Below are 17,162 nucleotides of genomic sequence, written 5' to 3'. Positions count from 1 at the left end.
TTTATCAAAGATGGCCTTTTAACAGCTTTTGGATCAAGATACGGCGGAGGGATGGGGTGGAGAGATGGGTGACACAATGGGAGGGTAAGGAGAGGGTGGGTGAGAGAAAAGAGGGAGGGGTGAGAAGATAAAAAGGTGTGACAGTATTTTTAGGAGAGACAGTATTGATGTAGCAGAATGCTGTGAGAAGCCTAGGGGACAGAATTAAAAAAGCACCACCTCTGGTGCAGAGAGAGAGGAAGACAGATGAGAGGAAAATAAATGAGGGGAGGAGATGGAGAAGCAGAGAGGGATAGTGAGAGAGAGATACAAAAGGGAGAGGAAAGGAAATGAGGGGAGGAGATAGAGAAGGCAAAGCAGAGAGGGTTAGAGAGAGAGAAAGATACAAAAGGGAGAGGAAAGGAAACGAGGGTAGGAGATAGAGAAACAGAGTGATTGAGAGAGAGAAAGATACAAAGGAGAGGAGTAGGTATAGAGGTATAGAGCGAGGGATACATTGGGAGTGGGAGACAGGGAGAGAGGAAAGTCTGCAATTGTTCTGCAGAGGCAGTGAGGGAAGGGCATGTAAGTGTGTGTGGAGCAGTGAGAGGAGGGTGTGTGTGTGGTGGGGGGGGGGGGGTTAAGAGGTTTGGAGAGCTGTTCAAAAAGCCCATTTTGCTCTGCTGAAGAATAAATGGGAAATGCTTGTCAGTGATGACCCTGCATTAGTGTGTGAGATGTTCTGGGAGGGAGCTCTCCAACATGGCCCCTCTACAGCAGGGAGGGAGCTCTCCAACATGGCCCCACTACAGCAGGAAGGGAGCTCTCCAACATGGCCCCACTACAGCAGGGAGGGAGCTCTCCAACATGGCCCCTCTACAGCAGGGAGGGAGCTCTCCAACATGGCCCCTCTACAGCAGGGAGGGAGCTCTCCAACATGGCCCCTCTACAGCAGGGAGGTCGCTCTCCAACATGGCCCCACTACAGCAGGGAGGGAGCTTTACAGCAGGGAGGGAGCTCTCCAACATGGCCCCACTACAGCAGTGAGGGAGCTCTCCAACATGGCCCCACTACAGCAGTGAGGGAGCTCTCCAACATGGCCCCACTACAGCAGTGAGGGAGCTCTCCAACATGGCCCCTCTACAGCAGGGAGGGAGCTCTCCAACATGGCCCCACTACAGCAGGGAGGGAGCTCTCCAACATGGCCCCTCTACAGCAGGGAGGGAGCTCTCCAACATGGCCCCACTACAGCAGTGAGGGAGCTCTCCAACATGGCCCCACTACAGCAGTGAGGGAGCTCTCCAACATGGCCCCTCTACAGCAGGGAGGGAGCTCTCCAACATGGCCCCTCTACAGCAGTGAGGGAGCTCTCCAACATGGCCCCACTACAGCAGGGAGGGAGCTCTCCAACATGGCCCCACTACAGCAGTGAGGGAGCTCTCCAACATGGCCCCACTACAGCAGGGAGGGACCTCTCCAACATGGCCCCTCTACAGCAGGGAATCTTTAACCCGTGCTCTGTTGAACCAGAGAAAACGCTAGGTTGTCCATTCATGTGGCTTCAGGTTACAATCTAAAACGCTCACGGATCTATAATGCAAATGTCAATATAAATGTAATGGAAATGTCAATGTTATCTTTAGTTATTGCCAATATTGTTATTGTCATCATTTATTTGGAAAATGTGTATCTACACCCTATTTCTGGGAGGGCTTTCTCCAAGAACTCTTCAGAGATAAACTATCATTTTGAAGTCACGCACAGTACACACCACCCAAAATGCTGTCAGTGAAATAAATACTCAGAGAGAGAAAGCAGGGGTTGATATTTTACTAGAAAACGTAACCAAATACAAAGAAAGATTGTGTTAAACCCAGAAAACGCTGAAGTGGTTAGTAGCCAGCCAGCAGTCAACATGTCTGCTTCAACAATACACAGATAGGATTGCCTGTCTGGGTTTTAGTTCATCTGGTGGGAGATTGAAAAATATAAAAATGAAATAATCTAAATGTCTTGTAAATTCTAGAGGGTTAGGAGTGGGAGAGAGAATAAGACTAGGGCTCAGAGTGATAGTTTAAAGGCTGACTGGTTGTGTCAGTGCCTATAAGAGTCTAAAGGTCAAAGCTAGAGAAGGTCAAAGGTTTAATGTCAGGGGTTAGGTCAAGAGGACTCTGTGCAGTGACCCTCTCAGTGAGAGGAGAGATGAGGAGGAGATACAGAGTGCTCAAAAGTCCAGGGCCAAGGCAATACTACCCCTGCAACTGCTGTCAATGACACCAAACTCCACCATTCAGTTAGAACTCTTTCAGTCTAAATGTCTGGTACTTCATTTTGTTGTTATTCTTTCTCCCTTCCCTCTTAGCCTCTCCAGACTGCTGTAATAGCCTTTAAAACAGAAGACGGTCAGACAAAAGAACACGGCTAGAGGATTAAACACAAAGAAGATCTGGGACTATTGTACGTACAGAGGCTATGTTCTCAAAATGATGGACAAAACAACAAAATAAAACAAAATGGGGAACAAACAACTAGAAGAAAAAAAAGGAGCATCTTGTGTGTTGCTGAAGATCTCTGCAAGAGTTGACCCTGTGTAAGTGATGTGTGTGTGTGTGTTTGTGGATGTGTTTGTGAGTGTCAGATTGACATTCAGTGTGGATTAGGACACACAAAGACTGTGGAAATGAATCTTTATCATTATCAAAACACCCTTTAACAGAACATATGTCATGGCCTCACTCAATGGTGATAATCTAATGTTCTATAGCTCTCTGTAGATGTATAGATATATATTCATTTGTACTGTATATAATATGTATTTAGAAAAAAGTGTATTCATAATTACAAGTGGCATTTTGTTATATTCATTATTGCAATGAATTATTACCTAAGATGGTTAAAAAAGAGAGGTGATTTCAGTTTTGCTACGCGGTTATTTACAACAGTTTAAAAAGCAAGCTTCTGATACAGTACCTCCCCCTCCACTGAAAAACAACATGGCTACGTCTCACTTGACACACCTCTTTAGACCAGAGGCCTAGCTGGCTAAATGTGGCCCTGGTCAAAAATAATGCCTTATGTTGGGGATAATGTCTCATTTGAGATGAACTTTGATACGTTTTCCTCACTTTTCACAGAATGTACAGTGTTTACCTCTGTTCCCCGCCCAGAGAAGTGATACATCTCGTTGTTATTTATGGATCATTTCAATAACTATTACTCGTTTTGTAGGTTATTTCTACAAACCCCTGTGAATCCTACGGCTGTGTTAGCCGTGTGAGTTTGGAGATATCCATCGAGCTGTCGTCTATTACGGTAACTTCAGTGATCTCTGCGTTGTTTTTGCGAGACGCTAACCAAAGTGTTGTAAGAAAGCATGTTCGTCTGACCAGTTCACGGCGAAAGAGCAGGTTTGTACAGTCCAATGTTTTCAGGTTTACAGTTTTCTGGTCTTATAAGAGATTCTCCTGCCGCTTATTCCTCGCAGGCAAGTGAAGATGATGAAGATTATGATGATGGTGGTGTTTGTCCTAAAGCATAGTTTCCTGGTATGGCGTCAGGGGTGTGGCTTGTTAGAGGACCCATTCTATCACGTCGGAGCAGATAAAGTCACATGTCTGCCTGTTCATGACGCTGCCCAAAGTCTTCGTCATCAACATCACCATCTTTTTGTTTATTTCGGTTCCTGTGTCGTTAGTGTGCTGACACTGTCAGTTTGGCACCTTGTTGTCCTTGTTTCATGGATCTCCCAATGTTTACACTCATATAAGGATTTTGTGTGATGATGATCGTCATGTTTCTCCCCCCTCTCTCCCTGTAGTTGTTGTTAGCTTGCTGGCGGTCTCTGGTCTGTGTGTGTGTGTGTGTGTGTGTGTGTGTGTGTGGCGTCGGGGTGGTAATGATGTAGCCGTGTGTGTGTGTGTGTGTGTATGGTTATGTGTGTGGTTAAGGCACAGTGTGTGTTTTTGGTTTTCAGGGTAGGCCCGAGGGTAGGGAAAGCCCTGGGTGTCTGAGGGAGTGGCCAGCATGGACGGCCTTAGGGCAGTCTGGGGTTAAGACACGCCCATTCTCACCCACACTGCCCGTGATTGACAGCCGAGCCTTGTTCCGCATGGCTTCTGTGAAGGGCAGCTGGATGGGGTGATGAGAGAGGGAGGGGCAATGGGAGGAGAGAAGGAAAAGAAACACTTGAGTTTATATAATAGGACCCTAATGAATCAAATACATCAATCACCGTGCAAACATAGGAACACACAAATACACACACACACACATCTCACGCACACACATTCCACAAGCATTAGCATTGAAACATACAGGTAACTGCCAAAATAAAGGAAAAAGTTGGGTAAAAGTGGGATACAAAGTATACCGAACAAAATTATGAATGCAACATGCTTCAATTTCAAAGATTTTACTGAGTTACAGTTCATAGAAGGAAATGGAGGTCTTGGACTGACGTGGTTACACATGGTCTGCGGTTGTAAGGCCAGTTGGACGTACTGCCAAATTCTCTAAAACGGCTTATTGTTAAGAAATCAACATTCAATTCGCTGGCAACAGCTCTGTTGAACATTCCTGCAGTCAGCATGCCATTTGCACTCGCCCACAAAACTTGAGAAATCTGTGGCATTGTGTTGTGTGACAAAACTGCACATTTTAGAGTGGCCTTTTATTGCCCCCAGCACAAGGTGCACCTATGTAATGATCATGCTGTTTAATCAGCTTCTTGATATGCTACACCTGCCAGGTGGATGTATTATCTTGGCAAAGTAGAAATGCTCACTAACAAGGATAGAAACAAATTTGTTCACAACATTTGAGAGAAATTAGCTTTTTCTGCTTTCTGGGTCCTTTTATTTCAGCTCATTAAACATGGGACCAACACTTTACATGTTGCATTTATATTGTTGTTCAGTATATATTTAAAGCAGGTGCTTCCACAATGGTGTGGTTCCTGAGTTAATTAATTAAGCAGTTAACATCCCATCATGCTTTGGGTGATGTATACAAATGCCCAGTTGCCTATTATTTTGGCTACCATGGCTAGAAGAAGAGATCTCAATGACTTTGAAAGCGAGGTCTCAAAGAAGCATTGAGGGGGGAGGGTGTGTGTGTGGGTGTGGGTGTGTGAGAGAGAGAGAGAGAGACCAGATTTCAACCAAATTGAACACTTATGGGAGATTCTTGAGTGGCACCTGAGACAGAGATTTCCAACACCATCAACAAAACAGCAAATGATGGAATTTCTCATGGAAGAATGGTGTCAAATTCCAGACACATGCAGATTCTACGCCAAGGCGCATTGAAGCTGTTTTGGCCGCTCGCTGTGACCCAACGCCCTATTAAGACACTTTATGTTGGTGTTTCCTTTATTTTAGGCAGTTACCTTTATCTAAACTAACATTGTATAAAAAAGGCAGGCAACAACAAACACACAGATGCTCAGGATACGTTTCAGATACGTTTGGGTTAGACATCTGCATTTCAAGGTGACCATGCATTTCTTGGGTCTTGGTTTGAAAAACATGGATGGTCAGGTTTTGTATAGTAAAGTGAGGATTTGTACAGTAAAGTTAGGTTTTGTACAGTAAAGTGATGTTTTGTACAGTAAGGTGAGGTTTTGTACAGTAAAGTGAGGATTTGTACAGTAAAGTTAGGTTTTGTACAGTAAAGTGATGTTTTGTACAGTAAGGTGAGGTTTTGTACAGTAAAGTGAGGTTTTGTACAGTAAGGTGAGGTGTTGTACAGTAAGGTGAGGTTTTGTACAGTAAGGTGAGGTTTTGTACAGTAAGGTGAGGTTTTGTACAGTAAGGTGAGGTTTTGTACAGTAAAGTTAGGTTTTGTACAGTAAAGTGAGGTTTTGTACAGTAAGGTGAGGTTTTGTACAGTAAGGTGAGGTTTTGTACAGTAAGGTGAGGTGTTGTACAGTAAGGTGAGGTTTTGTACAGTAAGGTGAGGTTTTGTACAGTAAAGTTTTGGAGGAAAAGGGGAAGTGAGGGTTGTTTCACAGATTTAGAATTATAGAGAGAGACTGACTCCTGTTTTGTCATGGGCAACACTTTATAGGAACACACTACTTATTGATATACAATGTGCCTAATGTTTCCTTTGGAAATGCTATGTTTATCTATGTTGAACCAACAGGGGTAAAACATGTCATATTTTCTAATCCCTTCTTTTTATCCTTCAGAAATGTTGGGACTTTGTCAAGCAACTGGTAACCAACAAAAAAAAGCTAGATTTACCATGATTTCTGTGTTAATATGGAGAAATGAAAAATAATCTCTCTTTTGTATACATACTAGTTGTGTGGCTAAACTGAAAATGTAGACCCAATAGTACACTTTGTGATAAAAGCACCAAATTTGGCACACTATCTTTCAAAAGTTTGGGGTCACTTAGAAATGCCAGAAACTGCCAGTTAAGGACTTGTGAGGCGTCTGTTTCTCAAACTAGACACTCTAATGTACTTGTCCTCTTGCTCAGTTGTGCACCGGGGCCTCCCAATCCTCTTTCGATTCTGGTTAGAGCCAGTTTCCATTAAAAAAAAATCTGTTTCCAGCTACAATAGTCATTTACAACATTAACAATGTATTTCTGATAATTTTATGTTATTTTAATGGACTTTTTTTTGCTTTTCTTTCAAAAACAAGGACATTTCAAAGTGACCCCAAACTTTTGAATGGTAGTGTACAGTATGTACCCTGAAGATATATAGATATGGAGACAACCCAGATTTGGCCCCTGGTGGGCGTGGGCGCTACTACAACAAAGAAAATTACCAAAAAATGTAAATGCATATTTAGCTTACAGTCAATGTCTCTATTCCAGGTCGAGAGTCTCATCTGTCAGATACAATTGGAACTAAAAGTCGGATGGCACCGGCACCCTTATCACCTATATCGCCCATGTTGGTGGCCATCTTAGGTCGTACCGGTATGTCAGATTAGCTCATTCGGGAAATTTCTTAGCCACTGAGTATCACAGAAACATGACACTTTGAATGAATAACATAATTTCTTTCAAAACAAGTGGCTATGGATAAAATTGATCTAAATATCTATTTTTTTTTTACATACAAAACCGTATCATTTTGAAACATCAAATATTACTATAAATGTGTGCTTTAACCAATATATGCTTATTTTGGGGAATTTAAACCATTTACTTGTGTTACAAAAGGTTAATATATATATTTTTTTACTCTCTTTGCAATCATTACCAATTCGGGGTAATTTTTTTTATCCCTGTTGGCACTTTTAAGCCAAAAATCTGTTGTCACTTTTAGGGTTAACATCAATAAGCAGACATCCTCTATAAAGTGGTTTGTTGATTTGAACGTATTCTTCTCTAACTCTACCTCATTGGGGATGTTTTGGGCCTCTCGAGTTCTAGAACTCTGATAGGGGGCTTAACTTGTCCGTAAAACGCCAGTCCTCCAGTGAAGCAGTCCTGCTGGTTTTCTGTTCTCCCTGATCTGGTATCTAACTGGTCAATCAATCAATGACCTGCTAACCAAGGTCTTAATCAGTCACTTGTTAGAACAGTGTTAAAACCAGCAGACACTGCAGGCCTTGAGGACAGGAGATGTGCACCAATGTTCTATGTCTTATGTGCTGTATGTGTAGTGTACAGAGTATGGACAGAATGCAGGTGTAGAGCATCATCGTCATCATCTGCAGCCAAAGACGATGGAACCAATCTGCCACCTGCCCCCAGACGGCTCTGGGGGGAAGCGCTTTACAACAACGATCAGAAAAATAAACTGAAACTGAAACATAAGAAGCTGTCACAACAGAACAAAAAGGAAATAAAGTTCCACAATGCTTCACCACGGCCACAACACTGGTCGGCTGTTGCTAGAGGCTACACGCACAAGAAACTTCACACCAGCCCACCTATAGGAGGCCCTAAGTCCTACCCCTATATCTTGACCCCCTCGGAGCCGTATACGTTGTACCCCTCTCTATAAGTGGCTAAATTCTGGGTGCTGGGAGAGGGGCTGGGGCAGTGAGGGGGGCTAAGGTCCACCTTCATGCGCTTGGCCTCGGCGCGCGACTTGTAGCAGAACTCAACCAGGGCCACCAGCATGGCTAGGCCCAGACCCCCCACCAGGATGTAGAAGACCCCAGCCACGTTGCTCAGGCTCAGGGCCTGGGAGGACTTGTCCTGGGAGGGGGGACGGAGAGCACAGGTTTAGAGAGAGAGAGAGACAGTGGCGCTAGTGAGACACAACAGGCAGCTTATCAACATCATATGACTAAGTCTTAGTTATTTATTTTTTAGCACAATAACATCTACTACTTGCTAACAACAACAGCCACTACCACTACTATGACTAGTCTGCTAGGGTAAGCATTTCTACTACTGCCATCATAAAAGCTTATTATCTACAAGTGCATATAATACATCTATTACTACTACTATGACAGTAGTACTTAATCTACTACATAGCTACTACTAATGCATGACTACAATTAAAGTAAATAAACATTTTAATGTATTCTTACAAGTATTAAGTATTAAGTCGAGGATGACTAGTACACCGTACCAATTAAACTATGTTCAGTCATCGTATTGGTCAGGCTTTTGGATGAGTGATGATAAACTATTCTATTCAGACAGTCTTGGTGAAGGTCCCTAGGATTTTAAGAACTTCACTGGCATTCTTAAGAGTTCTCTGATGTTCTAAGAATGCCTCAAGTGTTCTTCTAAAGACATCTGTAGTGTTTAAGGACATCTTAAATATTCCAAGATTATCTGTAGTTTTATCAAACTCATGATGTTTCAAAGAACCTCTCCACACTTTGACTTGTCTTCTACCCAGAGTAACCCAGAGAATAGTGAACTGAATGCTATTCTGAGATTAAGCCCATTATTATGAACGCCATAACACATTTTCCAGAATTGATGTAGTATAATTATTTTTTGCTTTAAAATCATATTATAAAGGCAGATGTGGCATAGGCAGAAGACTAGCAGTGATAGAACTAGAAAGGTATTCAACAGTAAATCAATCAACTATTATCATTTGATTATTTAGAATTAATTGATGCTAATTCTAAGGCTAATCCTAGTCTCCAGGCTAATCTGGAGGCGTGCCTGACTGTCACACAGTGAGGGTGTTTGGTCCCCCACTCTGCCCGTGACACTGACCTTACTTCCCGAGTCCTTGGGTCCACACTCGCCCTTATCGTACCACCATTTGTTTTTCAGTTTGTCTAAGACGCCTGCTTCACTCAGTTTCAAAACCGCAAGGTTTACCGGGGTTCTTGGCGTGTAAAAATAACATAAATAACATCATAGGTCATGTTATTTTATGTTATTAGGTCACATACAGTCAGAACTGTCACATAAATGGTACTGCTTGGTAAAAGTGACCCAGTCTGGGTCCCACTGAGTACATGTGTGTATGCTCATTGGGGGGCTGAGGGGGGCGAGGGCTAAGCGAGCTACAGACATATGAGTGGGACCCCCCTGCATCACTTCAGGTAACACGTCCATACTGCCCCAGCCGACGCTACACACGCCGAGGCAATTACTGTGAACACAGAACTATTGTCAGGGCCTGCTCACACTGGGAGAGGGGACTGCATAGAACCATTTACGGCACGTCATTAACAAGCCCTGAGTAAGAGATCTGAAAAGGAATCTAAAAGGCACCAAACAATAAAGTACATTATCTCTCGATTTCATCACATCCATCCTCCTCTTTATCTCTCCCTCTATTTTCTGACAGTCTTCTAGTCCACACTCCTCTCTCCAGAGCAGACACTACAGGGTTCTAGTCCATACTCCTCTCTCCAGAGCAGACACTACAGGGTTCTAGTCCACACTCCTCTCTCCAGAGCAGACACTACAGGGTTCTAGTCCACACTCCTCTCTCCAGAGCAGACACTACAGGGTTCTAGTCCACAGTCCTCTCTCCAGAGCAGACACTACAGGGTTCTAGTCCACACTCCTCTCTCCAGAGCAGACACTACAGGGTTCTAGTCCACACTCCTCTCTCCAGAGCAGACACTACAGGGTTCTAGTCCACACTCCTCTCTCCAGAGCAGACACTACAGGGTTCTAGTCCACACTCCTCTCTCCAGAGCAGACACTACAGGGTTCTAGTCCACACTCCTCTCTCCAGAGCAGACACTACAGGGTTCTAGTCCACACTCCTCTCTCCAGAGCAGACACTACAGGGTTCTAGTCCACACTCCTCTCTCCAGAGCAGACACTACAGGGTTCTAGTCCACACTCCTCTCTCCAGAGCAGACACTACAGGGCCAATATTCCTGCTTTTACAGTAATTGCTCTCCTATCTCTCTCTCCTTTCCTCCCCTCCTCTCCATTCCTCCCCTCCTCTCCTTCTTTCCTCCCTCGTTTCAGACCGAGGGGAGTCGAAGTAGGAGAGGGCGATGTGGTGATGTTCATCACTGATCTGTGTGGCCGGGGCAGATGCACGCATTACTTCCCGAACACGGTTGTACCGCGGTCGGAGACAGAGAGGCTAACCTTGGAGTCCCCTCCCCCGCTGCCACACTCTCCCTTGTCGTACCACCATTTATTTTTCAATTTGTCCAACAGGCCCTGCTCGTTGAGTTTTAACACGGCCAGGTTGACCGCGTTTCTTCAGAGGGATAAAACATAGTTGGTCAGAGGAGGGATGGAGTATCAGCCAATGATGAGCCAATGGGATGAGGAAAATGGAACGCCAGTGATTGGTTGGAAGGCATCAGATTAGAGGACACACACAACCCTCCAGACAACCCTCTCTTTCTCTTTCATCTCTCTTCCAGCTTTTACATCCCACCTTATTATAAAGACATATTTGAATATCGAAAGCCCATTGGTTACATTGGTTTTGCCAGTTTGCTGAAGCTAAAACAACATATAGAGACTATAGAGAGTGCCAAATAGCCCAAACCACTTTCATTCAGTCCACCTTTACCAGGCATAGATAACGGCTATTGTCTGAATGATGTGCAGCAGGGCGGGTAAAGGGGAGTAGTGGAGCCCTGGTTAAATTTTGTGTTAAAGCCTATCTCAGTCCCCTGATGACACGGAGCTGGTGTTCTAGTCCCTGATGACACGGAGCTAACACCCTGCTGCTGGTGTTCTGGTCCCTGATGACACGGAGCTAACACCCTGCTGCTGGTGTTCTGGTCCCTGATGACACGGAGCTAACACCCTGCTGCTGGTGTTCTGGTCCCTGATGACACGGAGCTAACACCCTGCTGCTGGTGTTCTGGTCCCTGAAGACACAGAGCTAACACCCTGCTGCTGGTGTTCTGGTCCCTGATGACACGGAGCTAACACCCTGCTGCTGGTGTTCTGGTCCCTGATGACACGGAGCTAACACCCTGCTGCTGGTGTTCTGGTCCCTGAAGACACAGAGCTAACACCCTGCCGCTGGTGTTCTGGTCCCTGAAGACACAGAGCTAACACCCTGCCGCTGGTGTTCTGGTCCCTGATGACACGGAGTTAACACCCTGCTGCTGGTGTTCTGGTCCCTGATGACACGGAGCTAACACCCTGCTGCTGGTGTTCTGGTCCCTGATGACACGGAGCTAACACCCTGCTGCTGGTGTTCTGGTCCCTGATGACACGGAGCTAACACCCTGCTGCTGGTGTTCTGGTCCCTGATGACACGGAGCTAACACCCTGCTGCTGGTGTTCTGGTCCCTGATGACACGGAGCTAACACCCTGCTGCTGGTGTTCTGGTCCCTGATGACACGGAGCTAACACCCTGCTGCTGGTGTTCTGGTCCCTGATGACACGGAGCTAACACCCTGCTGCTGGTGTTCTGGTACCTGATGACACGGAGCTAACACCCTGCTGCTGGTGTTCTGGTCCCTGATGACACGGAGCTAACACCCTGCTGCTGGTGTTCTGGTCCCTGATGACAAGGAGCTAACACCCTGCTGCTGGTGTTCTGGTCCCTGATGACACGGAGCTAACACTCTGCTGCTGGTGTTCTAGTCCCTGATGACACGGAGCTAACACCCTGCTGCTGGTGTTCTGGTCCCTGATGACACGGAGCTAACACCCTGCTGCTGGTGTTCTGGTCCCTGATGACACGGAGCTAACACCCTGCTGCTGGTGTTCTGGTCCCTGATGACACGGAGCTAACACACTGCTGCTGGTGTTCTGGTCCCTGATGACGCGGAGCTAACACCCTGCTGCTGGTGTTCTGGTCCCTGATGACACGGAGCTAACACCCTGCTGCTGGTGTTCTGGTCCCTGATGACACGGAGCTAACACCCTGCTGCTGGTGTTCTGGTCCCTGATGACACGGAGCTAACACCCTGCTGCTGGTGTTCTGGTCCCTGATGACACGGAGCTAACACCCTGCTGCTGGTGTTCTGGTCCCTGATGACACGGAGCTAACACCCTGCTGCTGGTGTTCTGGTCCCTGATGACGCGGAGCTAACACCCTGCTGCTGGTGTTCTGGTCCCTGATGACGCGGAGCTAACACCCTGCTGCTGGTGTTCTGGTCCCTGATGACACGGAGCTAACACCCTGCTGCTGGTGTTCTGGTCCCTGATGACACGGAGCTAACACACTGCTGCTGGTGTTCTGGTCCCTGATGACACGGAGCTAACACCCTGCTGCTGGTGTTCTGGTCCCTGATGACACGGAGCTAACACCCTGCTGCTGGTGTTCTGGTCCCTGATGACACGGAGCTAACACCCTGCTGCTGGTGTTCTAGTCCCTGATGACACGGAGCTAACACCCTGCTGCTGGTGTTCTGGTCCCTGATGACACGGAGCTAACACCCTGCTGCTGGTGTTCTGGTCCCTGATGACACGGAGCTAACACCCTGCTGGTGGTGTTCTAGTCCCTGATGACGCGGAGCTGGTGTTCTGGTCCCTGATGACACAGAGCTAACACCCTGCTGCTGGTGTTCTGGTCCCTGAAGACACAGAGCTAACACCCTGCTGCTGGTGTTCTGGTCCCTGATGACACGGAGCTAACACCCTGCTGCTGGTGTTCTGGTCCCTGATGACACGGAGCTAACACCCTGCTGCTGGTGTTCTGGTCCCTGATGACACGGAGCTAACACCCTGCTGCTGGTGTTCTGGTCCCTGATGACACGGAGCTAACACCCTGCTGCTGGTGTTCTAGTCCCTGATGACACGGAGCTAACACCCTGCTGCTGGTGTTCTAGTCCCTGATGACACGGAGCTAACACCCTGCTGCTGGTGTTCTGGTCCCTGATGACACAGAGCTAACACCCTGCTGCTGGTGTTCTGGTCCCTGATGACACGGAGCTAACACCCTGCTGCTGGTGTTCTGGTCCCTGATGACACGGAGCTAACACCCTGCTGCTGGTGTTCTGGTCCCTGATGACACGGAGCTAACACCCTACTGCTGGTGTTCTGGTCCCTGATGACACGGAGCTAACACCCTGCTGCTGGTGTTCTGGTCCCTGATGACACGGAGCTAACACCCTGCTGCTGGTGTTCTGGTCCCTGATGACACGGAGCTAACACCCTGCTGCTGGTGTTCTGGTCCCTGATGACACGGAGCTAACACCCTGCTGCTGATGTTCTGGTCCCTGATGACACGGAGCTAACACCCTGCTGCTGGTGTTCTGGTCCCTGATGACACGGAGCTAACACCCTGCTGCTGGTGTTCTGGTCCCTGATGACACGGAGCTAACACCCTGCTGCTGGTGTTCTGGTCCCTGAAGACACAGAGCTAACACCCTGCTGCTGGTGTTCTGGTCCCTGATGACACGGAGCTAACACCCTGCTGCTGGTGTTCTGGTCCCTGAAGACGCGGAGCTGGTGTTCTGGTCCCTGATGACACAGAGCTAACACCCTGCTGCTGGTGTTCTGGTCCCTGATGACACGGAGCTAACACCCTGCTGCTGGTGTTCTGGTCCCTGATGACACGGAGCTAACACCCTGCTGCTGGTGTTCTGGTCCCTGATGACACGGAGCTAACACCCTGCTGCTGGTGTTCTAGTCCCTGATGACACGGAGCTGGTGTTCTGGTCCCTGATGACACGGAGCTAACACCCTGCTGCTGGTGTTCTGGTCCCTGATGACACGGAGCTAACACCCTGCTGCTGGTGTTCTAGTCCCTGATGACGCGGAGCTGGTGTTCTGGTCCCTGATGACACAGAGCTAACACCCTGCTGCTGGTGTTCTGGTCCCTGAAGACACAGAGCTAACACCCTGCTGCTGGTGTTCTGGTCCCTGATGACACGGAGCTAACACCCTGCTGCTGGTGTTCTGGTCCCTGATGACACGGAGCTAACACCCTGCTGCTGGTGTTCTGGTCCCTGATGACACGGAGCTAACACCCTGCTGCTGGTGTTCTGGTCCCTGAAGACGCGGAGCTAACACCCTGCCGCTCCTGTCCTAATCTCCTGCAGCTCTCTACCTCGCACCCCTGAGGGGAAAAGACCTCCAAAAACGGTCCACGGATACAGAGGGCTAAAATAACACATACTCACACTGGCACTGTATGTGTGTGTGTGCGTGCGTACGTGCGTATGTATGTGTGTGCGTACGTGCGTGTGTATGTGTGTGTGTATTTGTGTGTGTTCGTGCGTGTGTGTGTGTGTATGTGTGTGTTCATGTGTGTGTGTGTGCGTGTGGGTGTGTATGTGGGTGGGTGTGTATGTGGGTGTGTGGGTGTGTGTGGGTGTGTGTGTGTGGGTGTGTGTGAGTGTGTATGTGGGTGTGTGTGAGTGTGTATTTGGGTGTGTATGTGTATGTGGGGTTGTGTGTGTGTGTATGTGGGTGTGTGTGTGTCAGCTGCAGTAATCTGTAATCCTGTGCTGTTGTTCTCTGTCTCCATTTCTCTTCCTGCCCTTCTCAATACAATACTCTTTGCTCTCTCAACTCTCTCTCCTCTTCTCTCTCTCCTCCCTCTTCTATCTCTCCTCTTCTCTCTTTCTCCTCTCTATTCTCTCTTCTCCTTCCCTCTTCTCTCTCAACTCTCTCTCCTCTTCTCTCTCCTCTCTTTCTCCTCTCTCCTCTCTTGTCTCTCCTCTCGTTTGTCTTCTCTCTCTCCTCTTCTCTCTCCTCTCTCCTCTCTTTCTCCTCTTGTCTCTCTCCTCTCCTCTATTCTCTCTCTCCTCTCAACTCCTCTCTTTTGTCTTCTCTCTCCTCTCTCCTCTGTCTCATCTCTCTCTTCTCTGCTGTCTCTCCTCTTCTCTCACCTCTCTTCCCTATCTTCTCTCTCTATCCTCACTCTCTCATTTCCTCTCCTCTTTCTTCTCTCTTCTCTCTCCTCTCTCTCTCCTCTCTCCTCTCCATCTTTTTCTCTCCTCTCTCTCTCTTCTCTCTTTCTCCTCTCTTCTCTCCCATCTCTTCTCTCTTCTCTTTCCTCTTTCCTCATCTCTCCTCTATTCTCTCTCTTCCCTCTCTTCTCTCTCCTCTCTCTCTTTTCTATTCTCCTATCTTCCCTTTCTTCTCTCTCTTCTCTTTATATTCTCCTCTTTTCTTTCTCCTCTCTCTCTTCCTGCTCTTCTCTCTCCTCGCTCTCTCTCTGCTCTCTCTGCTCTCTTCCCTCTTCTGTCTCCCTCCTCTCTTCTCCCTCATCTCTTCTCTCTCCTCGCTTTCTCTCTCCTCGCTTTCTCTCTGCTCTATCTCTGCTCTCTGCTCTCTTCCCTCAATTCCCTCAATTCTCTCTCTTCTCTCTCCTGTCTCTCTTCTATCTCCTCTCTTTTGTCTTCTTTCTCTCCTCTCTTCCCTCTCTCCTTCTCTCCTCTCTTTTGTCTCCTCTCCTCTATCTCTTCTATCTCTCTTCTCCCTTTCTCCTCTCTTCTCTTTCTATTCTCCTCTCTTCTCTCTTCTCTCTCCTCTCTTCCTGCTCTTCTCTCTCTTCTCTCTCCTCTCTTTTGTCTTTCTTCTCTCTCCTCTCTCTTTTGTCTTTCTTCTCTCTCTCCATTCCTATCTCTCTCCTTTCCTCTCTTCTCTTTTCTCTTGTCTCTCCTCTCTCTCTCTCGCTTTTCTCTCTTCTCTCTCTCCTCTCTTCCCTTTCACCTCTGCTGTCTCTCCTCTCTACTCTCTTCTCTCTCTCTCCTCTCTCCTATCTTTTGTCTGTCTTCCCTCTCCTCTCTCCTCTCTCTCTATTCTCCTCTCTTCCCGCTCTTCCCTCTCTTCCTGCTCTTCTCTCTCCTCTCTCTCATCTCCCTCTTCTCTCTCCTCTATTCTCTCCCTCCTCTCTTCTCTCTCCTCTCTTCTCTCTTCGCTCTCCTCACTTTCTCTCTGCTCTCTCTGCTCTCTTCTCTCTCCTCTCTCTCTCCTGTCTCCTCTCTTTTGTCTTCTCTCTTCTCTCTCTCCTGTCTCCTCTCTTTTGTCTTCTCTCTCTCTTCTCTCTTCCCTCTCCTCACTCTCCTCTCTTCCCTCTATTCTCTCTCCTATCTCCTCTCTTTTGTCTTCTCTCTCTCCTCTCCTCTTCTCTCTCAGATGCTGTCATCAGTTTGCTTCGCCTCATTGCTTCACTCTTCCATTTGTGTCTGTGTGCCAGGGAGTATGTGTACCAAGGAGCGTGTGTTTGCGTGCATGACTATATATATACAAAATATGTTTTATTGTCACATACACCAGATAGCTGCAGTGAAATGTGTTGATGTACATGGTCAGCCATAGTAGTACAGCTCCCCTGGAGTAAACTAGGGTTAAGTGCCTTGCTCAAGGGCACATCAACAGATTGTTCAACCTTTCAGTTTCTGGGCCAACGCTCTAACCACTAGACTATGTTTGTGAGCGTTTGTTTTGGAGTAAGACATTGTATTGGTCCTCTGGGTTAGTTGACAGCTTGTCTCTCCAATGAAAAAGATCTGTGGAGAATGCAACAGTGTTCTGACCTATCTGGTTGTGTATGCACAGACAGTCCGACAGACAGAGAATCAGACAGATAGACAGCTAGAGAGAGAGAGAGAGAGAGTTCTCCTGGGTGCGCTACGAGCCATGGAAAATATCACCATCATAAGAAGGGTATGGGAAAAGGAATGATGCTACATAGACATCTCACATACATATTATCATATGAATTAACTACATATCTTACTATTAATAATAATCTTTATCAAAATCATCATGTCAAATCAGTGCTTTGAATGGCTTGCCGTGAGCAGGGGCTCTTGCCTGACATGCTCTCTCCTGTAGGTTTCCCCATGATCAGGAGAAGCCATAGACAGCAGTCGATAGTCCCAGAATAGTAAGGGGG

General features: G+C 47.1%; 1 protein-coding gene across 7 annotated transcripts in view; it reads right to left on the bottom strand.

The window, feature by feature from the left end:
* Window positions 1-1,794: 1,794 nt before the first annotated feature.
* Window positions 1,795-17,162, bottom strand: part of LOC139548272 (glutamate receptor 4-like) — a 171,160-nt gene continuing 155,792 nt past the window's right edge. The window contains exons 16-18 of one of the 7 annotated variants that reach the window (XM_071357837.1): window positions 10,483-10,597; window positions 8,011-8,148; window positions 1,795-4,107 (exon numbers count right to left, since the gene is read on the bottom strand). In XM_071357837.1, coding sequence (XP_071213938.1) covers window positions 3,949-4,107; window positions 8,011-8,148; window positions 10,483-10,597 — 412 coding nt within the window. In that variant the 3' untranslated portion in view covers window positions 1,795-3,948. Of the gene's footprint in view, window positions 4,108-7,877; window positions 8,149-9,091; window positions 9,251-10,482; window positions 10,598-17,162 lie in introns of those variants that run through there. The other 6 variants (XM_071357838.1, XM_071357839.1, XM_071357842.1 and 3 more) reach the window with 6 other exon arrangements.

This window comes from Salvelinus alpinus, chromosome 21 (genome assembly GCF_045679555.1).
Source record: "Salvelinus alpinus chromosome 21, SLU_Salpinus.1, whole genome shotgun sequence".
Classification (NCBI taxonomy): Eukaryota; Metazoa; Chordata; class Actinopteri; order Salmoniformes; family Salmonidae; genus Salvelinus; species Salvelinus alpinus.
This window is presented reverse-complemented; position numbering and strand designations above follow the sequence as displayed.